The sequence below is a fragment of the Ursus arctos genome, unplaced genomic scaffold (assembly GCF_023065955.2).
Source record: "Ursus arctos isolate Adak ecotype North America unplaced genomic scaffold, UrsArc2.0 scaffold_7, whole genome shotgun sequence".
NCBI lineage: Eukaryota > Metazoa > Chordata > Mammalia > Carnivora > Ursidae > Ursus > Ursus arctos.
Genome location: NW_026623089.1, coordinates 23,149,305 through 23,176,885, shown reverse-complemented (window position 1 = coordinate 23,176,885; position 27,581 = coordinate 23,149,305). Strand labels below are relative to the sequence as shown.

General features: G+C 42.8%; 1 protein-coding gene across 1 annotated transcript in view; it reads left to right on the top strand.

Moving 5' to 3' along the window:
• SORCS3 (sortilin related VPS10 domain containing receptor 3) overlaps nucleotides 1–25,915 on the top strand; it is a 568,094-nt gene extending 542,179 nt beyond the window's left edge. Inside the window, exons 21-27 of the mRNA XM_057308491.1 lie at nucleotides 9,034–9,157; nucleotides 10,547–10,659; nucleotides 14,724–14,855; nucleotides 16,566–16,665; nucleotides 17,702–17,807; nucleotides 23,124–23,284; nucleotides 24,017–25,915. Of these exons, the coding sequence (XP_057164474.1) occupies nucleotides 9,034–9,157; nucleotides 10,547–10,659; nucleotides 14,724–14,855; nucleotides 16,566–16,665; nucleotides 17,702–17,807; nucleotides 23,124–23,284; nucleotides 24,017–24,081 (801 nt within the window). The 3' untranslated portion in view covers nucleotides 24,082–25,915. The remainder of the gene's footprint in view (nucleotides 1–9,033; nucleotides 9,158–10,546; nucleotides 10,660–14,723; nucleotides 14,856–16,565; nucleotides 16,666–17,701; nucleotides 17,808–23,123; nucleotides 23,285–24,016) is intronic.
• Nucleotides 25,916–27,581: the final 1,666 nt, after the last annotated feature.

The following is a 27,581-nucleotide window of genomic DNA, read 5'->3' as shown; positions in this document are numbered from 1 at the left end:
AGAGAGTACTTAATGAAGTTACGAATCCACGTAATTGAATGCCACATACGTCTCTATACCAGGCTCATTGTTATAATAGGGAAAGTTCAAACAATCCTAAGGAAGAAAGAGTACTTGAGAAGCTCTACAAACTTACTTTGTATTCGATATTTTAAAAACTTCATTTGCCCTATTTTTTTTGTTAATCCTGGGCTTTGCACTCACGAGATATATAACGTTAAGGGAGTCACTTAGCATCTCTGAGATCCAGTGACTCCATCTGGAAATATGAATTCTATCTCTAAATGCAGGGCTGTGAAAATCAATTGGGGTAATGCATGTAAAGAACCCTTCTCCAAGACCTACTAGGTGATCTACGATGGCCAAGGTTCGTTTTAGGAATGGTGGGGATGCTGACAAGTCTCTGAGAAGGGAACTCAGAGGGCCAGACTCTGAGCATGGCACATCCTCCCTACTCCCAGCTGCTGGTGATGGTGACACCTGTGTCAACAATGACCACACTTAGACAAGAGGAGCTGGGAGCAGTTAAGCTGAGGGTCCCTAAATGTAAGGGCTTAACGTTTTTCTCTATTCCTGATTTTGCCTTTACATTTTGCTTGGCCATTCTTGATGTGATTGGCACTGCTCATCTCAGAGAGACCTTTCATTTTTTTTTTAAAGATTTTATTTATTTATTTATTTATTTATTTATTTATTTATTTATTTGAGAGAGAGAGAGAGTGTGTGAGGGAGGAAGAGCAGAGGGAGAGGGTCAAGCAGACTTGGCGCTGAATGTGGAGCCCAACATGGGGCTTGATCCCACAACCCTGAGATCATGACCTGAGCCAAAATCGAGAGTCAGATGCTTAACCAACTGAGACACCCCAAGCACCCTGAGATCCTTCACTTTTGAAAAAATAGTTTAAGAAAGATACCATATCAGACTTGGAAATGCTGGACATCTCAAGAAAGGGGAAATAATAAGTTTTGGTGTAGTAATTCCTTTGAAAAAAGAATGAACAATGATGGTTTTGGTTGTTTCAAGATGACCAAAAAGAACTTCAGCCCCTGCATGATAAGAGTGCGAGAAGATTCACCCCTGCTCTTTCTTAAGGAGGCAGCATGATATGGTGATGAAAACATGGACCTTGGAGTCACAGAGGCACTGCTGGCCGTGTGAGCTTGAGAAGTCATTTGACTTAAAATTCAGTTTGCTCAACACAAACTAGAGAGAATAATGCGTATATCATCTTGACTGTTGTGAAGGCTAAGTGAGATGCTGTATAACTCCCTGGCACACACTAGGTATTCACTACATGGATGCTTTTAATTTTGATATAAAAACTGGGAGTTAGGATGGGTTGATAAAAGAACTACACTTATGGACCCAAAGGACCCTTTTCTGTTTGCATTGTTCATGCTGTGTACTTTCAAGTCAGTGTCTTAGTAGAGATTACAATGCTTTTGCATTTTTGGACTTACTGTTCACCAGGACAAGAGATACAGAGGTGGGTTCTTAAGATCCCCATTTGGTACATTAGAGAAGTAAAGCTCCGTGTGTGAGATGAGCATCCCAAGGTCAAACATCTGGTTAATTGTGGAGCCAGGTCTCCTAACTCCCAGCCATGCTCCACCCCCAGCCCCAGGATGCTTTAGCTGCATCACTCTATTTGTCCTCTAGAGGTTACAGACCCTAAAATCCTGCTTCGATCACCAGCAGGCATACATGGTGAACCAAAAAAGAGAAAATCATTTAGGAGGAGAAAATTAGAAACAGAGAATTTTAAGTTCATTTCTGTGCTGAGAACTTTTGGCTGTCCACCCAGGGAATTCTGTTCTGTTAGTGTTCATTTACTTGGTCATCTTTACTTAGGCTGCTGTGCACGAGGAGGGCAGTTCTTGGCCATTGTCAACACAGTGATTTACTCAGAACCCCCAAGGAGCCAGAGCACAGCATTTCTCTACAGTGCCATTTTCCCCTATCAGTGTTTTTTTTTTTTCCTTTGAGTATTCTAAGACGTGAATTTTAGGCCCTTCCTAGATTAGTATCTAATAAATTTTGATAAATAAACACAGAAGTGGATAAAGTGACTGCAGCGTCAAGTTTCTATTTCTTTAATGGTTATCTGTGTTCACTTGAACAAATCACCTGAACTAAATCTCAGTGGTTTTTCTTTCTGTAGAGTAAGGATACTCATATCTAATCCATGAACATTGCTGAGTTATTATTTGGAATATCTATCTAGCTAATCTATAACATATTAAGAGAGAGGAAATTTTACATTACAGAAGGGCATTACAGTTGGTTTGTTTCGGTTTGTTTTGGTTTGATGATGACCTGATGTATTCCTTCAGTTAGGAATTTCCATCTATAAGCTTGAGCATTAAGTGCTCACAAATACCCAGCCACTGTGTTGCAGTCTAGACGCAAGATTCCTTTTTGCAATATGCCTTTAATCAAATTATGCAATTTCCCTGAACCTCAGTTTGGGTCATTATAACGTCAGAATAATAATAGCAGTAAAGATTCGTAACTAGTAGTAAACAAGTAGTAATCAGTAATAGTAAATATTAGTAACTTCGATGGGCTTAGACTCTAAGCGCTTGAAAATATTAGTGTTGTGCTCAGCGCTTACGTCAACGGCATCTACAGCTCGATGGTGTAGCTGACTTGGTTCCACGGATTTCTCTCCCACCTCTAAGAATAATTATTTGTTCCAGTTGAAAGAGGTATATTTTCAGTGCTATTTGCCAGCACCGTACCAGAAACACATCGAGGTGACCTCATTGCCCAATAATTGATCCAGTGAGTACCATATTTGACTGGCAAATTAATGAGTGTCTTTGAGTGTTCTGGTGAGCACTCTGATTTTGGAGCTATTTTAGTTCCCTTTGAGTAGCAAACTGGTCTGTAAAAGGAGCTAATTTTGAGCATTTATTCCTACTTCTGCTTTGTAGGAGGCTCTTCGTACACATTATTTAATTTAATCATTAGGACATTACTGATGGAGAAATTATCCCATTTTTCAGAGAAAACACTTAGGCTAATAACCTTGGAAAGTAATGTTTTGTGTGTGTGTGTGTGTGTGTGTGTGTGTGTGTGTGTGTTGTGACTAAGAGAATTGGGCAGGTTCACCCAGATGGTTGAATTAAATCAAGTTCTCAAGAAGAATTAATTCACCCCTGCCTTTATATCTAGCCCTTCACTTGGTGTTCTCTGGAATAGAGGAGCACATACAACATGGTCCCTACCTTCAAGAAGATTATAGTCCAAATGAGAAGGCATGACGGACACAAATGCAATGATGGTGAGCAAGTGTGATATATAAGTAAACAGAAGAGAGCAAGCATTCCTAAAATCCAATAATAGTCTCGTATACCCACAAACCTATCAAGGGAGATGTGAAATTGCATCAGTAGCTCTGTGGATCTTTTTCAAGAGCCAGTATTTTATGCTAGATGTTGTGAGGAATACAATTCAGTGTAAATTCCATTTGTTTCCCTTTAAGAAATAATCTATTTGAGAATATGAAGTTATAGGTACTCTAAGGTATGGTGGTAGGAATGTGGTGTTACTGGCCCAGTCAAGCGGCCTAGGTGGTGATGGATAGACACATTGCTGATCATGGAGTAAGTCATGGATGAAGCTGGTCTTAACCTGGCATTGAAAAAACAGTAGAGTTGAGGTAGGGGAGGGGAAATAGATTTATATGGAAAGGTAAGACATGGTTGTCTTCTGTGTAGATGGATTCAGACAAAACAGAGGATTCATTTGGGCAGAAATTTAGAGAAAAAACTGAAAGGTAGGGCAGATATATAACAGGTGGCTTTGAATGGCATAAATGATGATTTTTGTTTGAAGTCCATATTTATGATAGGATGACAGAAGATAGAACCAGATTCATGGGCAGTGATACTTTAGACAGTGAGATACTTTCGAGGAGCTTTTGGATATGTCTGAGAGAGAGAGAGAGAGAGAGAGAGAGAATGAGTGTGAAGTTTTGAGGGGATTTTTTCCCCCTCACTATGAATTTTCACATTAATCCCATACCATAACACGTCTAGAGATACCCTTTTGCTTTACTTCCTTCTGGTCTTTGTACATATATCAGGTTGTTTTACATAGTTCTGATCGTAGTATAGCCACCATTACGTATCCTGCCTTTTCCACTTCATATGGTAAATGCTTTTTTACATGTAACTGTATAATCTGCTGAAAGCTTTAAGTAAGGCAAGCATAGTGATTGCATAGTCTGTCCAATTTGGAAATGGCAGCTTTTATCAAGGTATACATTTAAATTGTGGAGATTTTATAATGTTCAATATTGACTTACAGCATCTGGGAAACTGGTGTAGGCTGCATCCAAAGATTTCCCTGAAGCTCCTTGTTCCATTAGTCAAGTGGAAATCTCATAACTAAATAGTGACTTGGAGCTTTGTCGATATCTTTCTGGGCTCAGTGGATAATATGTGACCTGTCACACACAAGGGATTCTCTGTGGGCAGGGATGTAACCCACAGCCTAGGCAGGGAATGAGGTATTATTCCAAGGGGTCTCACCATGGGCTGGCCCTGCAGCTTGGACAAAGCACAGAGACAGAGATGTCAATCAGCCGCCTGTTGGATTTGTAGAGCTCTGAAAGGCCAATTTGCTTGGATTAACAGAGGTCTGGCTTAATAAATGTGTCTGCTTGCCTAATAGATTTAGTAAATGAACCTTACAATACTTGATTTAATTTAGCATTACGCACTAGACATTGGTGGCCAACAAAGAATTCAGGAATCCTGTTGAGTGTTCCAGCTTTGCAAGGAAGGTGAAATCAGCTATGATGCCATATCAGTTGATGAAAAACAAAAGCAATTTGGAAAACAAAATTAGCTCCTATCTCTTTCCTAGCATGGAAGCCTGTGGTCTGCCACCTGGGGACCAAGTGTTCCCATTCAGCACAATGTGCTGTGAATCAGAGTCCTGACTGGCTGATAGGATGGCACACTCCCTCCCACCACAGATGGCATCCCCTTTGTCCTGCCGCCCTGCACCCTTGGGTCTCCTAGGGAAGCAGCCAGATGGAGAGAAGAGCAAATCTGCAGGGACAAGAAGAATTCCACTCTTCTCAAAAGAGATGCCTTTAGGAGCACCTGGGTAGCTCAGCTGGTTAAGTGTCCAACTCTTGATTTCAGTTCAGGTCAGGATTTCAGAGTTGTGAGATCAAGCCCCACATCAGGCTCCATGCTCAGTGGGGAGTTTGCTTGAGATTCTCTTTCCACCTCTCCCTCTGCCCCTCCCCACCCCGCTCTCTCTCTCTCTCTCAAATAAATAAATGAATCTTTTTTTAAAAAGTGATGCCTTTGCCTGGCAGAGTACCAACTACCCAAGTCTAAGGCTACAAGAGTGCGCAAAGAAAGGGAGGGGCACATGGACTGCTGAGAGCTGAAGAAGATGACATGGAAGTAGTGAAGGTTTCATGAAGAGATAACTGTCAAGGGAGAAAAATGCCTACTGGTGAGAGGTAGGAAGACGACAGCTAAGGGCAGGGAACCAAAATGGAGGACAATGGAATATAGCCATTGTCAGAGAAAGTCATTCATGGAATTAGGAAAAATAAAATCACATTGATTATTTCTTTCATGTTTTCTATCTCAACATTGTATTATGGAAAACTTCAAATATACACTAAAGTTGAAATAATTTTACAGTTAACATGTCTATACCCACCATCTGTAGTCTACCATTAACACTATTTTTTTTATCACATGGTCTGTTTATCTATTTGTTCTTCTCTCCATCCATCAGTTAATCTTAATTTTTTGACTCATTTCAAATTTTAGACACCAATATACTTTGTCCTAAATGCTTCAGCTTGCAAATCAGTAACTAGAATTTAGTATTTGCTTATCCTTTTTCTCCATGGTAGTACCGACGATGAAATGCACAAATCTGTGTACTTTCTGAGTTTTGACAAAGGCATTCACATGTAACCCAAACTCCTGTCAAAATATATATACCAAAATATATATTACCATCACTCCAGAAAGTTCTCTCATGTCCTTTCTCAGTCAATACTTACGCCCAATCCCCAAAACCAACCACTCCTTTTTTTTCTGTCATAGATTAGATTTGCCTGTTCTAGAACTTCATATATATAATTATACTATATGAATTATTTTATGTAAGGCTTCTTTCACTTCTTATAGTTTTGGGATTTATCCATACTGTTGTATATATCATTTTTTCTGCTTTTTTGTTCATTGTATGGATATACTATGGTTTGTTTATTCATTTTCCTGCTGATGAATTATTGGGCTGTTTCCAGGCTGGGGCTGTCATGAATAAGCTTCCATGAACATTTTTGTTTGTTTGTGGACATATATTTTCTTTTCTCTTAACTAAATTCTCAAGACTGCAATTGCTAAGTCATAAAATATAAAATGGTAGATCTTCTTTGGAAAAATTATTGCAATTTCTTGTAAAACTAAACTTTTTCCTAAGTGGTTGTATCATTTTACATCGCACCAGAAAATGTATGAGAGTTCCAGTTGCTCTGCATCCTTAATCATATTTTATATTATCATTTTTAAAGAAAATTAAGCTCTTCTGTTGGGTATACAGTGGTATCTCATTTTCATTCCAAAGAACATGACTATCAGGTAATGAAGCAATTGAAGGTTTCCTAATAGACAAGATTGAATGGGTTGACCAGTAGGGACTAGATCGTTTGGCTTAAGCTGTTCATCAAGCCTGTATGTTCTGACTGCTGAATAAGAGCTCACAGCTCTTCCAACGCAGACCCTTCATTTAACAGATAAAGAACTGAGGCTCAAAATGGGGACTAACTTTGCCCAAGTAATTTATTACAATAGCAACTGAATAAAGCCAGAGTTTCAAGTCTTTGTTCTTATTATACTGGAAATGGCAAGTCTGTGGCACACGTTACCCCATTGCCATGGCCAACATTGGTATGCTGAACCCAACTTGACTTTGGCTTCCTTCTTGACACAGGACACTGAACACCCACTATCAGCCCATAGGAGTTGATGTACATCACAGAACCTATTGCAACTCATTCGTTGCTTAATTCAGAAGGCCATACCCTTGTGTGTACTGTCTGAGCCTTAAAAATACTTGAACTCTGGGGTCTGCCTTAGTTAAAGGAAAGAGTGTTTCTTTTTCTCTTTTTTTCAAATTTTTATTTAAATTGTAGTTAGTTAACATATAATGTAATATTGGTTTTAGGAGCAGAACTTACTGATTCATCCCTTACATATAACACCGAGTGCTCAACACAAGCGACCTCCTTTCTATACTCACTTCTTTCTTTCATGTAGCAAACAAAGAAGAAAGCATGTCACATGCTTAGGGCAATAGCTCTCATCTTGCCCAACTCCAGCTATCAGCCTGGTCATAAAAACGAAGCTACAGAATTTTATTTTATTTTATTTTATTTTATTTTATTTTATTTTATTTTATTTTATTTTATTTTTAAAAGTTTTTATTTAAATTCATTAGTTAACATACAGTGTAATATTAGTGTCAGGTGTACAATACAGTGATTCAACACTTCCATGTATCACCCGGTGCTCATCACAGCAAGTGCCCTCCTCCTCCCCATCACCCATTTAACCCATGCCCCCCACCTACTCCCTGCTGGTAACCATCAACTGGTTCTCTGTAGTTAAGAGTCCGTGTCTTAGTTTGCCTCTTTCTCTCTATTTTCCCCCCTTTTCTCATTTGCTTTGTTTTCTTAAATTCCACATATGAATGAAATCATATGGTATTTGTCTCTCTCTGACTGACTTATTTCAATTGGCATAATACTTGTGGTGCAGCGGTAGCCTGTCTGACTCCAGAATTTTAAAGCAGAAGAAATCAAATTATGTTTCAGAGGCCCAGTTGGAAATTCTGAGCTAGACAGCAATTCTAGTCTTGCAGCGGGGACACTGTCTGAAAGCCACATCTTTGAGCCTCTGCAGGGCTCTGGCACACACACATCTAGGCCATGTGCAGTCAGGAGTGCCTGAGTGCGCTGTGTACGTGCTGGCCCACACCTACCCCCTTCAAGAGCTGCCCTGCGCCTCCCCGGCTGGCTGCCTTCTTGGTCCCCATCCCGTGGCTGTCCTGACATGCAAAGAGGAGAGGGAGTCTGCTCATCTGTACCTGTGACATCTCTGTAAGAGCTGCCTGAGAGCAGCTTGCTACTGTTAGGTCGTACCTTGCAGACAACAGGAGCTTGGAAGGGCCCAGGCCTTAAGACAACCACTAAATAATGACTCTTCAACCTCAGGATCTGCATTCTTCTCTCCAAGAAGCACCTGCTTTTATCAAGATCCTAATTCTCAGGAAAGTACTATATTCTGTTTTTCTCTATCCTTGGGAAGTCCTTATATGTTATGATCAGGATAATAAAGCAGAAAAAGAAAAAAGAATTAAAATAGTCACAGATATGTATGTTTATATATTTTCCAACCTACTTAAAATGTTAGAAATGCTTTGCAATGGAAAACACACATGTAATAAAACAAAATGCCAGTGATTGGACCATGCATCCAACTTACATATATATTCGACTACGTGAAAGTAATGTGCCAAGGATGGGTGATACAGAAGTAAATAAAATGTGACCGCCTCTCTGAAAGGTCTTATACACCAGTGGAATACAGGAGGAAGGGCAAGTGACACAGAATATTGGAGGAGAAGAGAAATAAGTGATCTATTCCTGAGCCAGCTGGAATAGGTTACGAATGTTGCTTCTACTTTGCCCCAGGAGAAGGAACAGAGTGACATGCAAAATCCAGAGTGTTCATTCTTATCTTCATCTTTCAGGATTACATTTTACAGCATATTTCAAGGATAGTAATACTCTTCCTGGATACTGGATATAATCACAGTTGTTGGAACCTATGAAAAGTCATTTTCTTTTTTCTGGTTTCAAGTTAGGATCCCTTGGGGACACGCAAATACCATGCAAATTTGTGACAGTCTGAGATTTGTAAGAAAGGAAGACACTATGATATCCCACAGAGGACTAAATGGGTATTTCTTCTTCTGTCTTTTAGCCCCTCATCACCTTGGACAGCAGCATCTCCTTCACATTCTTGGCCGAGGGCACCAACACTATCACTGTCCAGGTGGCTGCTGGGAATGCCCTTATCCAGGACACAAAAGACATTGCTGTGCATGGTAAGCCCTGAAAATTGTTCTGTGATGCCCCCTCCTGCCCAACCAATCCCCTTGGCCCACCCTCATGGCAACTCCTGACTACTTTGGAAATTCCCCAGGCCAGGGGAAAATTATGTAGGTCAACAAGAGTTTTCCAAACATACTTTCTACCTTGCTCCTGAATAGACTGAGGGCTGCAAGAGAAGCTGCCACAGATGGGCATAGACAAGCAGTTATTACCAGCGTCACATCCTGATGGGATTCTCATTAGATAAACACATATCATAAGTTGAGGATACTAAGCTAGAAAGACTATCATAGAAGCACCTAGATTGATGTCCTGCTGAGGTATCTATAGACATCATGCGTGCAGCACTGACCCTTTGTGACCATGGGGACCAGTGATTTCCAAAGAGCAGTCTTGGTTCCTTGACCTTGCAGAACTCATAGCCGAGTTACTGAGATGAAGTACACATAAGCGATTGTTAGAAAATTCTAACACCCTTGGCTGCAAAGACTCAAGAATAAGGCTAAGAATATGAGGGCAGAACTAGAAAGAAGAGTAGATAATAAGGTCACCATCCTGTTCTCAATCCTGTAAAACCATTCCTAATTATTAAATAAGTTTTGCTCCCAACACCATCCCACACAACCTCCCCCAGACCCCTAAAGACTGCCGCTATACCTGGGGCTTTCTAAAAGTTGTACCAACCGTATGTGATCCTCTGACTTAGAACATATTTCTTCGGCCTCACTTCAGGTGAGTGCCTTTTCCTACATCTCTGCAAATTTGATACTCTGGTTCTCTCCTCAGGCACCTGGAGGACTTTTTTTAAGCAACCATTTTTACTGAAGTGTAAATTTAATGCAGAAGAGGGCACACATCACAAGTGTTTAGTTTCATGACTTAGCACAAACAGACCTGTATACCCACCAACTGGGTCAAGAAACTGAACATTACCCACACCCTACACACAGGATTTCGATCTAATCCCGTGAGCCAGTTTCTAGGAGGAAGGTCGGAGGAACCAAGGGGAGGACAAATGGCAAGACCCCATTCCAACCAAGCCCAGCTTGTTCATGCCTCATCATTGGCTCTGCATGATACCACCAGCAGTAACAAATACCTCCTCCTTCTGGGGTTTCATACTTATCTTTCATTTCAAATAATATTCTTTTGCCAGAAGAAGGGCTTAAGATGCTAGGAACTCCTACATGGTAGGAGCATAAATCCCCCTCCAGTCACCAAGTCCCACCTTCTTTCAGAAGCCAAGAAACACGCCAATAGGAAGGAATTTTAGCTGAGGCCACATGGAAGAACGGACCCTTTCCCTAAAGCACAGTGATTATGGCATCTGCTAGTCTTCCACCCCTCTCTCAGCCGCACTCACACACCCTCTGTCCTTGCAGAATATTTCCAGTCTCAACTCTTGTCATTCTCTCCAAACCTGGATTACCACAACCCTGACATTCCTGAGTGGAGGCAAGATATTGGCAATGTCATCAAGAGAGCTCTGGTTAAAGTAAGTTGGCTTTATCTTTGCTCACATGTTAGTGTCTAAGGAAGGGGACCAAATGGTCTGGGCCAAGAACATATTTTCGTGGGTTAAAACCACCATTCTACAGTTACATAACGATTATCTCTCTGTCAAAAGAGAGGTAAGAATGATGAGGGTTAAGGAAGGATGGAGGGAAGGAGGGTACAGGAGAGACAGAGAGACAGAAAGGAACCAGTGTTTAAGGATGGGAATTGGTCCTGTCTTTCTACCGAATTTTTCTAAGACAAGAGCTGGACCCCTTTAACTAACTAATGGAGGGAGCACTCATTTAGTCTATACAAATCTCATTCACTGGGCTTGTTCTTTGCCCACCAAAGGGGTTTCTTAACTGGTATTCAGACTCACAAGACCACTATTGGCTATACGTGGCAATCCGAAGTCTACAGGCCAGAAAACAGAACGTGCCATGAGGGTAGTAGCGCTCTGGAGTTAACCCAAGGTCCGATTGGCCTTAGGAAGCTTTGAAAGGGATTTGTTAACCCTTTGCTCAGAACGAGGCACTAGAACATAATGACAAATGCAACATGGGTTTTCAAATGTAGAAGTAAGACTAACATGTGACTAGTTCTATGGCAGAGGCATGGCCAGCATTTCAAAAACACATGGAGAAAAGTAGGATTCACTCTATCCAGGGAAATGCAGGCTTAACACGTTTTTCATGATTCGATAAATACTTGTGAGCTATTAGGTGGTCTTTGCAGGGAATACTTGAGCTCGTTTTTAAAGGATACATAACAGTTAACAGAAAGAGGATGGTGTCTTTTAGGTAGAATGAACAGTATGTGCAAAGCCATAGACTATTGAAAGAGCACAGCGTTTGGGGGAAATGGCAGGGTTTAGTGGAGCCAGTCTGCAAGTTGTAAGGCCAGTGTCTCGACTTGAGCTAGGATGGTTAGGGCAGCTCATGAAGCATCAGAGGAGCTTGCAGGGGTCCAACAGACACCCAGTAGGCACTGGGAATTGGGGAAATGTTTTCTTCGTTAAGCAGAAAATGCTGAAAATAGATTTATCTTCAAGCACCTATTCTGGTAACAGTACAGAGGATGAGTTGCTGAGGTGGGACGTGAATAGGGTGGGGGAGAAATTTCACAAAAGATGACCAGTGAAAAGACTACTGCCGTTCTCCGGACCAGAGGTAACAAGATCTTAAAGAGGAAAGATTCAAAGGTTACTTGGAAGTTGAACAGTAGAATTGGTGACATAGTATGTAGTGGGAATGAGAGGAAGAGAAGCTTTCTGATTCCAGAGCAGGGAGGAGATGGCCTTGCCCTTAGTTGGACCATGTCAGAGAAACATGCTCAAGGAGCAGTAATGGTGTGATTGATTGATGGATGGATGGATTGATTTGAGAGAGAGAGCCAGAGAGTGAAAGCAAGCAAGTTGGGGGCAGGGGGGAGCAGAGGGAGAGGGACAAGCAGACTCCCTGCTGAGTACAGAGCCTGATGTGGGGCTCGATCTCATGACCCTGAGATCATGTGACCTGAGCTGAAATCCAAAATCGGACATTTAACTGACTAAGCCACCCAGCGGCCCTGATGAGTGATTTTTTAGTGGGAGTTTGGAGCACATGAGGAACAGTTGGGTGAAGATAACCAGGGGAATCGAAAATATGGCTCTGAAGGTCAAGTGGATGCTCCCTGACTGGAGGCAGAGACGTGGGAGCTGAGACTGTGGAGGTGGTTAGACCCGCCAGGAGGGTGGGGGGCAGGGCGCACGTGAACGTTGACACTCCCCAAGGCAGAGAAGGGATCCAGAGAAAGACCTGGAGAAGGAGCTGACAGAAATGTAAAAGAAGAAGAAGGAAAAGAGAATGATGTGAGAGAGCGTTCCTGTGGGGAGTTGTCTACCAGAAGATGTTCATCTGAAATCTTTTTACAAAAAGATTATGCATAGAAAGGGATGGAAATGCGACTGCTCTTGTATGCCTGTGACTATGAAACATCCAGAATTGTACATATTTTGTATGATTGTGTGTATTAAAAACATACCAGCTTTTTAATAAAAGACTTGGTAATTATAATAATAATTCTAATAAATAATAATAATCAGCCATGTTGGTTGATACCTGGGCCTTAAATCTCACGAGGACCTGTCCCCAAGTATCCCTTTGGATGGGATTAAGTGGATGTAGACACACAGCTCCAGAGTCCCCCCGAGGTTGCTAACTGACTGACCCCCCCTGAGACCACTATTCCCTGGGACGAAGTGTCAGCCCAGCAATGGCACTCACAGGCCTTCGCTCCATTGGGTGATTCCCTGTGCTTTGCCCTTCGGAATGGTCTCCGGAGACTTGCTTCCCCTGGCTGGTTAGGATGAGGCCTCCTTGCCCCATAGACTTGGGCACCAAGACTTCTAGCTACTTGGGATCACGTCTCCCATCAGGAAACCAAGGCATCTGGCAAAGCCAGTTCCAAGGGATCCTCTGTGTTTGGTGGACTCTTCAGGCTTCTGAATGCCACTTGTCAGTTCCCTACAAGTTGGTGCTCTCACTTTTATCATGTCCCTGAGAATGAACTCCAATCTCTGAGCCTGGTCTCAAATAAGAATCAGAACTGAGCTGATGGGAAACAACCCCTCCACTTCTATTCAATCCAGCAACTGTTTATTGAGTCTCTACTCTGTGCAAGCATCTTCAGAACAGTGAGCTGGCCACAAAGACCCCCAGAAATGTTTTGGGTAAACATTCATAAGAACCTATCAGAGAAAAGATTGTATCAGCCAGATTTATTCATGTCACAGTCAAGATGATCTAAGTCCCCGAAATGTGGTACACATGGTGTCTGGAAATGCTTAGCGTGAGAGGCTAACTTGGAGGAGGTCACTGGAGGTGGAGATAGTCAGGGGAGACTTCTTGGAGGAGGCAGATGTTTCTGCCAAATCAGAACCTACACTATTTGAATTGGCAGAAGAAGAGGAGGGGTTCTGGAGACACATAGGGAAGAATCACCACACTCTTTATTGGGGGCGGGGGGGTGACTCAGAGTTTTGTTTATTTTAGGAATTTACCTCCAGAGAGAAGCTTCCTTTAAGTTTTTATCAAAAAGCAATATAGTTCTTTTACTAAATACCCCGGAATAGAAAAAAATTCACTCACAATCTCAGCATCTTAACACAACTTTTAGTGCTTTATTTTGGTTCTTTACTCTTGCACATTTTTATTTTTATAGGGTTGTAACCAAAGAAATGTAAGGAAATAGATCAGAATGCAGCTATCATAAGTGTTTTTCCATGTTGGCTGACTGTACTAATTATCATCGTAATGGTAAAATAACATTATATCGGGTGATTATACCATTATTTACTTAAGTTTTTGCATATCTGAGTTTTTCCCCATTTATTTGCTATTGTAAATAATGTTTTTCTTCCTGTATGTGGCTTTTTCTATATTTTGGAACATTTCCTTAGGACAAACACTCCAAGTTACAGTTACTGAATGAAGGCTCTGAATATTTTTATGGCCTTAAAGTAAGTCTTTTGAAAAGCAAATTGGCAATGTGCATTGATTTTCAGTGCTGCCAGCAGCAAATGAGAGAGCCTCTTAACCAAAGTCTCACCAATATTAGCAATTTTGACTTAATACAAAAATCCTGCATTCGTAAGTGAAAATAGCACTGCTTGTCTTGTTCTTTTTTTAAATTTGCATTTCCCCACATTTGCTTATAACCTCGTATTCCTTGTTTGCAGCTGGCACGTTCATGTTTTTGCCAGAAGTGCTAGTCCTCTCCATGCAGAAAAAATGGAAAATATGGGAGGAGTTTAGCCAGTGTTCGCAGCAAACAATATTTTGAAAATCACTGTAGTATTTTAGTTGCAGTGAAAATGTATGTAAGAGCCAGAGGAGGGGGTGAGACTAATCATAGCACTTCCAAGGGGAAACAGAAAGGAAGTCTGGATATATACCGGGCCCTGTGCCTCACAAGTTGTGTAAGGCGGCACACACATGAGCCTTACACCCGCGTGTGTTCTGCTTCTTGTCACGGACTCGGGGAGGCTGGCTCGTCCATGGCTTTACTCTGTGGTCTCCACAGGTAACTGGTGTCCCAGAAGACCAGATCCTAGTGGCCGTGTTCCCTGGCCTCCCCACTTCAGCAGAGCTCTTCATCCTTCCCCCCAAGAACTTGACGGAGAGGAGGAAAGGCAACGAAGAGGACCTGGAACAAGTAAGTGAAAGAGCGCTTGGTCGGGGTACTTGCCCGCACCTCCCGTCTAAGGGAACACAACCGCACCTCCAGCCGCAATATGGGGGGAGCGTCCTCCCATTGGCCTGGCAGCCTGTCCGTCTGTCCAGCACCCGGGGCTGTGAGGAACAACAGGCTTGCCCGGAAGATGACCACACAGCCTGGAGCATTTGGCACATGAGAAGGGAAGGCGGCCCAGCAGCCCTTGTTCCAGCAGTTGGCATTCCTGGAACTTCCTCAGCTCTCCTGCTCAGTGACCTGCCCCCTGGGGGGTGGGGCAGACACAGGAGAAGGAGGGAGGGATTTGAGTGTCCTTGTCTATTTCTGGGAAAACAGGCTTCTTGTCCTTAAAGATCCCGGTCCATCTAAGGTTCTGCTTCAGGAGAAAATGAGCTGCTTCATTGTGGAGAGAGATGGATTGCTTCATTGTGTTTTGACTAAGGAAATAGCATGTCCAAAGGGACTGTGGTTTACTGTCCTCATTGAAGGGGCGTGTGTATTGTGATGGGCACGCGATCCCTGAAGTAAAGGAGCTGGTTCTCCCTCTCTCAGTCCCTGCTCCTACAGGCTCTCATGGGCTTGTGCTGTGCCGCTCGCTTCCCTGCCTTCCCATGATGCTAAGTGAGTTTGAGACTTCTAAATGTTGGCACGAAGCCCACATCTGCTCCCACACGAGGCAGTCGTTGTGCAGACATCTGTGTCCCTCCGCTTCACCTGGCTGCTACCTCGTCCCCACGGCCGGCGACTGTTCTCCTTGGGCAGGACAGACACAGGCACAGTCCGTGCAGCCGGATAATGAAGCAGATCCTCGCCGTGCAGGGCTGCATATCCAAGCTGGCCAGAAATAAATTCACCCTCTCAGTGCATACATCACTTTTACAAGACCTCTTTATTCTGAAATAGCAAGTGGCATGTGTGAACTATACTTGGAAGCTACAATATCCATCCGTTTAGATAAATAGGTAATTACGGTGATGAATAGCAGCTGTGATATTAAGGCGCGTACAGCCAGATAAGAGTTAGGGACCACAGCCCAAGTCGGCCTCGCTTTCATGTGGGAATTACAGAGTGATTAAATCGATGTTATGTGTTCCGAGACTTGCTGGGGAAAAGTAAAGAGGAAAAATTATCCCATAAAAAGAAGGCAGCGTCTGCTTTGATGTCTGCCTCCCATTGTCTCCGAAAGAGAAAAAGCAGAGGAGTGGGCTGGGGAGGAACATCCCGGCTTTAATCCTGGCAGGGGCTGCTCTACCCTGTGTGTGTTACTTCATTAGATTAAAGAACTAATGATGGGTTGACGTCCTTTCATTGGAAACCACAATAGGTTGTGCTACGGTGAGTTATAAAGGCATGGATGAAAAAGCACTGAACCAGAGATTGAGCGAAGCATCGATGTCTGTTATCAACTGTAATTCGCTCAGGGACTTTGGACAATCCACTCTCTGTCTCACTCTGCTCGCCAGTATAAGCGAATAACACCAACTACTTCCTTGGCCTCACAGGGCTCCAAGGGCTGTGCGAACCAGATTGATGAGAATGTCCCAATATCCTGTCTGCCGATTGAACCTGGTCACTGTTTGCCTCTTGACCCTGGTTTCTTGCTCCATGAAGGACTATCTCATGTCATGTCTTCCTGTGCACTTCTATCTCTCTCTCTCTCTCTCTCTCTCTCTCTCTCTTTTTTTTTTCCAGATTGTAGAGATGCTGTTTAATGCTCTAAACCAAAACTTGGTGCAGTTTGAGCTGAAGCCAGGGGTTCAAGTCATTGTGTATGTCACACAGCTGACATTAGGTGAGTTCCTGCTGGGATCCAGGGGGAAATGAGGATGGTGATCTGTTATCCTGGGGGGAAAAGGGAGGAGATCATTAGCAGACGCTTCTCCGCAAATGCCTGAAAATAACTTTGTGGGCAGGACCCTTGTATGTAGTGATGGTTATGAAAGATTAATCACGTCTTTCTTGGGGCTTCCTGTTGAGGTGCCAAGAAGACTTCATTAGAAGCTATGGCTTTGCTACTGAATCCCTGGATGACCTTGGGGGGAAATCTGCAATTTCCTTGGGCTTTGACTTAATTGTTTTTTGTTTGTTTGTTTGTTTCTTTTTTTTTTTTATTTGCAACAGTCAGGATTATAGTGGGTAGTCCTCAGGGTCTCTTACTTTCTTCAGTTCTCCAATTCCATGAATCTTGGTTGTGGGGCCACATGAGATAACTTTAAAACTCCTTTTGATTTACAACAGGTAAATCTGAATGAGTACAGAGATCAGCTCTAGTGATTGATTTGTAAAGGCATTTGAAAGGGTATGTCCCATGGGGCACACACTACTGGCTCTCCAGGAGAGCCTCTTTGCTAAATATCTCTTATTAATGTAAGACTTTTCAGATGTGGAGGTTCTAAATGTGCCCACCCAGCAGTGTTTTAGCAGAACTGTGGAAAGGAAAAGAATGAAGCATTGCATGAATTTTTAATCCAGAGTTCCCAATGGGCCACCCATAATTATGTTGACAGGCACTCGGGCCTTCTAAGAGAAAGAGCATTCAAGCCCCTCTTCTACTCCCCTTAGCTAAATACACATTACTCAGTTTATACCAAGAACAGTAAGTTTCTCTGGGTGGAGCAGAGGAGTTTACGCGTCTTGATAAGCTGATAAGTTGTGACTGAGGATACTGTTTTCATCATTGAAACCAAGCTTCCCGTGCCTGGATCGCACACAGAGCAGGGCAGTTGGAGACTGGGTATAAGGATGGGACATGAGCTGACCTCCTTTCTCTGGTGGGAACTCCCTCCATCTAGCAGCTTCCAAGTGAGCGGTCTGCTTTTTCCCCCTAGCGCCGTTGGTGGACTCCAGTGCTGGGCACAGCAGCTCAGCCATGCTTATGCTCCTGTCAGTGGTGTTTGTCGGTCTGGCTGTGTTTCTGATCTACAAGTTCAAAAGGTATGTGCTACTATCACTCCGTTTTGAGAGTGAGGCTAGATTCTTGGGAGCTGATTCTTTCTATAGCCAACATTCCTAGACTCATCCCAAATATATGAAATTAATTCTTTTGAAGCTCTGTTTGGCATTGGGGGAAAGCAGGAATGGTTGAGGGTCAAGGAATAAATGGGTTTAAGAATCTGAACTCTATCCAATTTATGGGTGTATTGAGTTAGGAAAATAAGGGATAGCCTATGAAATCAATTTATTCTCTTCAAGAGAAGTGGAAAGAATTTTTAAACCTCACCTAAATTTCTAAAGTAAGGTCTTGGATATTCAGGAGATCTTTTCTACAGCTTACCACCCATTTAGGGTGGTTAAGTAGACAAAATGCAGCTGAAATCTGGTGCACACATAGGCACACACATGTACATGTGCACGTGCGTGTGCGCGTGCACACACACACACACACACAGTTTTCTTATCTTTTGTTGCAGCTACCTGGTCTCTCCGTGTAAATTTGCATGCTAAAGATATTCAACCTTTATCCCTCTCCCTCTTCTTCCTCTTTTTCCTGTTTCTAAAGGGCAATTGATCAGGAAAGACCAAACTTCACATGTATTCGGAAATTATGTTTGAAGGCCACAGGAGGGGTGACACGACAGGATACTTATTAAAACATGAAATTGAAATCAATAATTCTGTAGCATTATTTGAATAATGTAATACTTCTACCAAGAGATGTCCTGATTCAGAGTATGGACTCTGTAATAAGACAGACCCAATTTTAACTTAGCATTTGTAGCTTTGGGCAATTGAATCTGCCTCCCTAAGCCTTAGTCTCTTTATCTGTAAAATGGAGAAAACACTACTTAATAGGCTTGCTGTGCAGTTTAAATATAATAACATCTATACCTGGTACATACTAAATAGTCAACAAGGCTAAGCTGTTATAGGTAACAGAGAACGTGACCTCCGAAGGTGCCTTCTGTGTCACAACACAGCCCATGGTGGGTTCTCAAAAAAATGGCATCAGTGGCACGGAAATGTGCTTCACAGAAAGACTGGTTAGAGTAAAAATATCATTGATTATTCTGAAAGCAAAACTTGGTCCTGGGAGTCTTTCTAGACACTGAAGGTAATGCTTTTAGATTGTGAAAGCCATCAGTTGTAGAGGTGATTCGCTCCACCCTCTCCCTCGGACCTCATTAGCGGCCCTCTCGTGGATGCCTCAGGCTTCAGAACGTGGGATTTCCTCAATATACATCTCAGCATTACCGAACTAGCAGGAAGCCTCCAACACCCTTCATATCAGGACAGAGTGAGGTTTACCTTCCTACTCAATTAATAGACCAGTGTGTGAGTTCATACCCCCTTGGATCAAGACATGTGAACCCATGTGCCCATGTTGCCTTTGAAGATGGGAACAAACCTTCGTACCACAAGTAGAGAACAAAGATTCCATATAGAAACAGTCCAGTGAAGGCAACACCCATTTGTGGGTGTACTTCAGTTACGTGCAAAGCACACCTTTATCCATCCAAAGATTTGATTGTGGAGAAGCCTGGTGGTTGCTGGAGCTTGAAGAGCAGCTAAACCAAATTTGTCACCTTCTGGCTTCTAAAACCTCATGGTTGGGGAGGACAAGAGCCAGTAGAAGTCCTGCAGAAAGGTATTTGTGTCAGGCATCTGCAAACTAAGGCAAGACATCCTGTGACTTAGGAAATGTTCTGTTCTGTTACAAATGCTGCTAAACTCCCTAGATAGTGAAGCTATTCATGTAGGCATCTCTAAACGTGTACATTGGAATTCTTGAATCTCTGCCAGCTAATGACATCTCTGAATTATTCTGCCTCTATAGTTTCCCAATATCAGCCAACTCTTTCTGTGTCCCTGACAGTGAATCGTGTAGCTAAGGCCACGGGGAACAGACACCACTCAAACTGGATGAACAGGAGAATTAGCTAAGTACACTTACCAATCATCAGTTACCTTTTCTTGTCTAGCTACCTTTTCTGGAAGTTTTCTTCCCAATGCTCAAGCCCTTTGGTTGAGGTCCTGTTGGATGTTCTTTAATTTCTTTGGTCTTTTTTCCCTCCCCATCACCTAGAACTCTTGTGATGGCTTTATGGAGGGTGCTGGGCTTGCTAATGAGTAGAGGTCAGGTTCTTATCTGCACTTCCCAGAGGCTCCTTTGCTGCTTTAATCACTGTCCAATAGAACTGTCTGCGATGACGAGATGCTCCGTAAGCTGTACTGTCCAATGCAGTAACCGCTAGTGTGACTGAGGAACTGAATTTTAAATTGTATTTCACTTTAATTAATTCAAATTTCAATTTCTGCCCCTGGCTAGCAAACATTCAGTACATCTAGAGAAAGGGCAGTTCTGTTTCTGTTTCTAGATCGCTGGCCACACGGAGTTTTCAGACCCAACGCTTTCTCGGTGTAATCATCAGCATTAACTCATTAAACCACTTATTCATCCAGCAAACATTTACGGTGTGTCCACTATGTGCCAGGCACTGAAAACAGTCTCAATGCCCCAAGTGGTCACTTAAGAGAGGAAGGAGAAGAGAGCCACCATGAACCCCAAGCTTTCCTTAAGTAAATATCACCCTGTTTCTCATATTTGATCTTATTCTGGGACAGTTATTTTCTGAAGTTTAGACAAAGTAATTAGAAATCACTATGACATGGCTTTCCTTATCTGAAAATTCTGCCTAACAAGACTTTCTTTCTATACTGTAGATCTGTTTTTCTCTGGTTATCCAAGAAAACTTTTGAGCTTTTATATGTTTTTCTAGCTTTTTTTTTTTTCCCTTAGCAAGTCTCTAATCACAGTCTGAAGCCTACTTGCTTCAGAGAAATTTAGGGAGACCTAAATTGCCTCCCACGGGCTCCTAACACTTAGAGCTGGAGCAAACAAAAACTGAAGTTTTCATGGGCGATTCGGTTGATCATCTTCCCTCTCTATTAAGACCTACATGAATGTGTAGGCCAAGAGAGGCCCCTGAATCTCTTTATTTCCCACCTTTCTTACCTGCAAAAATAGGGCTTAGTCTGATACTCTCTCATAGTCCTTCAGGTGCATATATTAAGATATGTAAAGCAATTTGATAAGTTTTTAAAATGTGCACATGATGACATAAAATTTTCTCCCCTCCCACCCATCTATGAAAAATGTTGAAGAAATCTGCCTGTTGTTTAGATATTGAAATAAAGTGAACAGTCTTTGTAAGGGCAGATTTATCCACATCCTCCCAGGTATTGCTAGGAAAGCAGCAAGGGGGAGGCAGTGAACTCTGGCTAGAGCTCTGAAGTACACAGACTTGTGGGATCAGGAAGAGCTCGACCGCCTCCAGCACCTAATAAATATTACAGCTGATCCCACCATTCATGAGTAATATGTGTTTTCATGATTAGAAGAAATGTTAAGTCATTAGGCGGCATTTCTATTTAGATAAGAGGAAAGTAAGGGCCAGCATGAATTTTTAATTGTACATATTTCGAGAGCCTGCGGTCTGCTGCCTCAAATAGAATCTATTCACTTAAGGTCCTTGTAAATTATGTTAAGCTGGTTTAGACCAGTAGGAGTCACAAGGACACCTCTCTTAATGTATGAAAACCAACCATCAAAGAAACAAAAACAACATAAAGGAGTGGTAGGAACTACCCATGTTTCATACCTATTTTGGAATCTCTCCTAATGAATTAGCTATAAGCTAACCTCATTAAATGACCCCATACTCTACCTTGTTGGGGCTGGAGTAGGGAAGAGAGTATAGAAGCTTGAAAACACCACTGCTTGGTCATAGGGCAACAGAGTGATTCTCCTTTAGGAAATGTGCAGAATGTTCTGGATTGGGATGGGTGTCAGATACCTTAAGTTTTAATAATATCATTACCAGTGATCAGCTTCAGGATGTCTGGATGTTAATCCAATTTCCCCATCATTTAATGGGGTAAGAGAGGTCTCTTCTAGAGATAATATCCCAAGGTAAAATCATGGTCTTTTTGTTTGAGGATCAAATATATGAAAGTAGAAAGAGCACAAGTTTTGAGGTTATCTATTCATTCACTCAACAAATACTGAATAGCAACCATGTACCAAGCACTGTGCTAAGTTGCACGTACAGCAGAGAAGACAGAGAATATAGACCCAGCACACAGCAGACTTGCCTCTTACATTGCCCTAAACCCAGCACCCTATTCATTTCTTTCATAAACACTGTCCCATAATTCTATGTTTTTCACAGGAGAGGTGGGGTGGTCTGGAGAGGCCTCTCAGAGCCAAGTTCTGAAGGACAAAAAGGATACCATCATGAGAAGAGTAGAAGGGGGAGTGTTATAGAGGGAACAGCTGGTTCCAAGTCCCCAAGGTGGGGACAAGTTTAATGTACTAGGTTCTTGCAACTCAAAGTTTGGGGCTCAGACCAGCAGCCTCAGCATCACCTGGGAGCTTGGCAGAAATGTGCTGCTTCCCCCCATCCTGTCCAGACCTATCCAGTCACAAATGCACGCTAGCAAGAACCTGGGTGAGAAATAAGCACATTAAAGTCTGAGAAGCACTTGGTGAAAGGAGTTCACAGCGGGCTATAGGCCTGGAACCCAGTGGGCCAGGGAATATGGAGAGGGGTCAGAAGATGAATCCTCCAAGAAAATTCCAATCTCAACTGGCTGCTCCTCCAACCTTAAGTCTTTCTGCCTTGTTTCCAGACCTACAACCTTTTGTGTCTTTGAAGGAGATTATTTAGCTTCTTTTAATCCTTGCCTTAATCCTCTCCACAACCCTACAAGGAAGCTATTATTACTCCCACCCAGCAGATGAGGAAACTGACTATCCAAGTAGTTAAGATCTTTGGCCCACAGGTGGTGTTCTGAAGATAGTAGCAATGGCTAGAAGCCTTTTCTTTCTTGGCTCTTCATAAAGGAAACCAATGTGAATTGATTAAGTTGATACAACTTTAGAAAAAGATGTCTTTTCTCTGTGACACAACCTTATGTGTGTGAAAGTCCAGCTCCTTGTAAAACTTGATAACGGACAAGTCTTTTAAGGGTTTTAGCGCATATCTGCTCAGCAGCATTGCCCTTCTGTTGACACCTGTTCGGTTTACTCCAGAAGAAGGTGCCATCTCCAGGGAGTTTTGTGGTTTACATCTCCCCTGGGCATCTGGTCTCTGGCCTTGTGTTTCTTGGCCTCATGGCCACAGTGGGTGACCAGCCCCTTTTCCAGATATTGGCCTGTCCTACAAATAGCTTCTTCCTTCCCCTTGTGACCCAGAACCTCCCAGTGGCTCAAGTTTGGTGTACCCTGTGATCATAATTTGATTTTTGTAGGAAAATCCCCTGGATTAACTTCTATGCTCAAGTCCAACACGACAAGGAGCAGGAGATGATTGGGTCAGTGAGCCAAAGTGAAAACGCCCCCAAAATCACACTCAGTGACTTCACCGAGCCCGAGGAACTGCTGGACAAAGAGCTGGACACCCGGGTCATAGGTATGTGTGCTGGTATCACCAAGCTCCTGTGTCCTCTGTCCTCCGAACTCGAGGGCAGTCAGCTCACATGGCCTGTCCTTCAGCTCCTGCCAGACTGGAGGGGGTGGGAAACAGCTAGCTACAGAGACATAATTGTGTTTTTAAATTTGTCTGCCACCTCTGGCCACATGAAAGTGGCAGATTTTTTTTTTTTTTTCCCCTTAAAAGTAGACCAAGATCAAAAGTGCTGGAGTCGGAGTGGGGGAGGGATAAGGCCAACTCTCCATTACTGTTGAGATTTTTTTTTCTATGAAGCAAAAGCAGCAGATGTCCTAATTAATAACCACATAAAAGTGGGCTCTAGCATATTCCTCATCTGTGAAGTGGGAATAATAGTACCTACCTTCTAAAATTGTGGTGATAACGAAATGAGAGTATGTCATTAGCACAGAGCCTGCCACAGAGTCCGTGTTCACTTACACAGCTCTTACGGTCGTCGTCAGTGGCGTGTAAGATGGCAAGGCGTTGCTCCCCACTCGTGTGCTGGTGTGAGAGGTGGACACTTGAAGCATAGGTGACAGAAGAAGCCAATGAGCTGGTAGGATAGGCTAGCCAGGTGTTCCATTATATAAACACCTACTAACCACCTGCTCAAGGTGGCTTGGTATGTAACAGTAAATAAAACAGACGAAGATTCGTGCCCTTGTGAAATTGACATCCTCTTTCTGTCTGTCTGTCTTCTCTCTCCCGCAGGCGGCATTGCCACCATTGCAAACAGCGAAAGCACAAAGGAGATCCCCAACTGCACTAGCGTTTAGTACCAACCAGCCACGTGCTCAGCCATCTTTCTGACTTTATTTTTGATGATCACTATGACTATTATTATGGAAAAATGAAAATGTCTTTTTTACCTTTTGTTTACCAAGGGCCCCTTCATAAATAGCAGGCAGATGCTTAGCTTTGGGAGGCAAAAGGCATTCTTAGCTGATTAAAATGAGACAAAAAGAATAAATGGCTGTATTTGTGCTAAGGGCAAAGGACGCATCTTCCCACGGCCTTCTTGCTTTATTCTGCCACTGACTGTGTGAGGACTGTCTTTTTCCTAGTGGTCTTTTTTCTTCTTTTTTTAAATTATTTTTTATTTTTTTAAGTTGGGTTGGCTTCTCATTAACCTCTCCTGTGCCCCTCCCCCCCAACACCACCCACACTCTCCCCCCAACACACACACCTGAAACACACACCATTTCCCAGTTAGATCTGCAGGAGGTGGGTTGGTGGGGAGTGAAAGTAGCTGCAGAAAGCGTGCACACCTTAATGAATGAGGCCCTGCCTCGTGCATGTCAATAGCGAGGCTACAGACGGCTTACTGTATATAATTACAATGTAAATAGCTTTTTATTTCCTGAGAAATAATTTAATGTTTAGTAAAAAAGAAAACAGAAAAAAGAAAGACGCGTGTGGTGGCTTATGCACTCACCCTCAGAGCTGACCAACCCCCAGGCCTGCGAGATGTGTTGGGTTCTGGATGCTTTCCGGTTGTCTGTCACACTTAACTCTTGCATCGCTGTGCCCATGCCATAGCTGCTTTCTACTTGTGTATATAAAGGGGGGCGGGGGGAGGGCTTCTCTGGGACAAGTCGTCAAGGAAGGACTAGAGTGACATCCTAGAACATGGGGGGCTTTCTGTGCCATCGGTGACCTGGGAGAAGTGGCGAGATGAAGCCCACTGGAGACTTCGAAGTGAGACGCAGGTGGGGAAACAAGGCTTCCCCCCTCCAAAAGGAAAGCATGCAGGGTATTTGTCAGCCTGAGAAGATGGGTTTTCTCTAAAGAAGCTTGGCCACAGATCTGAAAGAGACAGTGATTCTGCTTTCTGGTTGGATTCCATGGAAAGGGGTAATCTTTCTGGAGAATTCTTGGGCTATTTTGAGCTCAGAAAAGTCCCCTGGGCACCAGGTGAGGCCTGGTGAGTTCATCTTGGCACAGGAGGAGTCACAGCGGTTGGGAGGAATGTGGCATTAGTGGCATCACGAGTCTGTATAAGCCCTTGCAGGCCAAATAGGGGGCTAGACTTTCATGATATTAGTCAAAGATGATTTTAGCAAAGCTGTGCTATTTGCTTGTCAGGTGTACACAACTTCCTTAAAGTCAAATGTCTGCCTTCAGTTCCCTTAAGATAGTTCTTGCCTCTGGGGCGAGCGGCTTTCAAAGCCAGCGTTCTCGTCCCCAGCGCCCCGGCCCCTCCACCCATTCGCACACACCACTTCTGTTCCGTAGGGTCACTCTAAGCCATGCCGTAGCATTGTTTTCTCTTCAGGCTCAGCCTGAGAACACTTGTTTTACACAATGATATCCTGTATATATATGGGAGGAAAGGCCGGATTTTTGTACCTGTGAATCTTTGTGAGATATCGTTCGCCTTCTTCTCTGTGAGACCCTGAGAGAATGCGACTCAGAACAGTCTGACTGGCTACAGCATAGATCCGGATAAGGAGTGCTTCTCAAGATCCTGCTTTTTTGTTTCAAGGGTTAAATGGGGCAGACAATTGCAATACTTGTACTAAATACTGGAATACAAATGCATGAGTCATGTCTATATACACAGTATATGTACATATACTGTTCTTGATTTTATTGTTCCATTTGAATATTTCTACTGTAAAAAAAAAAGACAGTGGTTTTGAAATTGTTGAAAATAAATGTATTTTTGTACATCAAAGCTATATACCCGGCTGAGATTTTTCTCTTTGGGCTGTTTTCTTCATGTATGGCTATCAGTCAGGTATCGCCGCAATAATGCTACATGGCCAAAACCAAACCAAAACAAATAGCCTGTAACCCAGATACTCATGTTTTACTCATGAATCTCCAGGTTGGTTATGGTTTGGCTGAACTCCATTGAAACTGACCAGGCTCTCCTGAGCTAGTCGGGGTGCTGGCTTCAGCTGGGGTCCAGGCTTGCTTCCTGAGTTGTCATCTTCTGGGACCAGAAGCCAACCAGGGCATGGTTTTTCAGGGTGGATTACAGAATTCCAAGTGAGGCCAACAGAATACTCTATGCCTGTAAGGCCTTGGCTCAAAACGGTCGTTCTTTTACCATCATCTCCATTCTGTTGACTAAAGGAAACCACATGGCCATGTCCAGCATCAGTGGGCCAGGGAAACAGGCTCTGCATCCTGGTGTAAGACACCACTAAGTTACATGACAACAGGTTGATATAGGATTCTGGTCCAGGGGAGGGCACGATGTGTTGGGAACAGTAGTAACAATAGTTCAGTCTACACTACTTACTCATTTTCTGTGGTCCTGTGGGGACCTTTCATTAGAAGGCCCATTTTCAAGTATCCCACCCTAATATTTGTGGCCAGGACTTCTGAGTGGAAGGCTTGGTAACCACACGGCTTTAGAGCGGCATCAGATCCCACTGAGTGGAGACAGAACTGCAGCGCAGGCCTTGAAGACCTTAGCAGAGAAAATGAAAAGAGGAGAGGGAACCAAGAAGACGTACATTCTTTTTTTTTCCCTACAATTATTATTATTATTAATCTTTGTAATGCTGTTTGATGCATCCAACCAGCAACAGATCTTCTCTTGCCCACTGCTGAGTAAGGAATTTGGAAGAATGAGTGAGCGGCTCTTCTCCACATTGGGTAATAAGGGGATATGAAGTACGTACTTAGCATAAGGGCTGTAAGTTAGATGTTTTAATCTCTTTAGTGTTCAGACTATGTAATAAAGTACCATAGATCCCAGAAACCCAAGAAGCCAGAGAGCTTTGGTCAATAATTTGCTCCTATATTTTGGATGCGAGCTGACCATTCCAGAATCATATTTTCTGAACTCAAATGATTAAGATGTAGGATGAAACAAGGTTTTCTTTAGTTTTCTTTTGATGTGTGAATATATTTAAAAATGATGTATTATTCTTGGTGTAACAGTTCTTGGGTTATACTCACCTTCTTAAACAATTTTTACTATATAAGTTAACTTCCTCAAATATTGAGGATGTCATTTATGGTACCTCTAAAATAAACAGGTTTGTGGTTTTTTTGTGTTTTTTTTTTTTTTTTGGTCTAACTAGTGGTTCGTAACATAAAATGCCTGCATATCTTGAAGGGGTTTATAATGAGCTTCCCCAATAATGTACCATGTCTAAATTTCTGATCCCACGTCAAAAGTGATTTTTCCAAATGCAGTAGTTTCTGCATTCCCATGGGATCTGAGTTCTTCCCTTGTTCTTTTGCGTCGGGGTTGATAAACTCGGTTGATAAAATTGCTCCGCCGGATTATAAAGGACAGAAGTGAAATAGGAAGTAA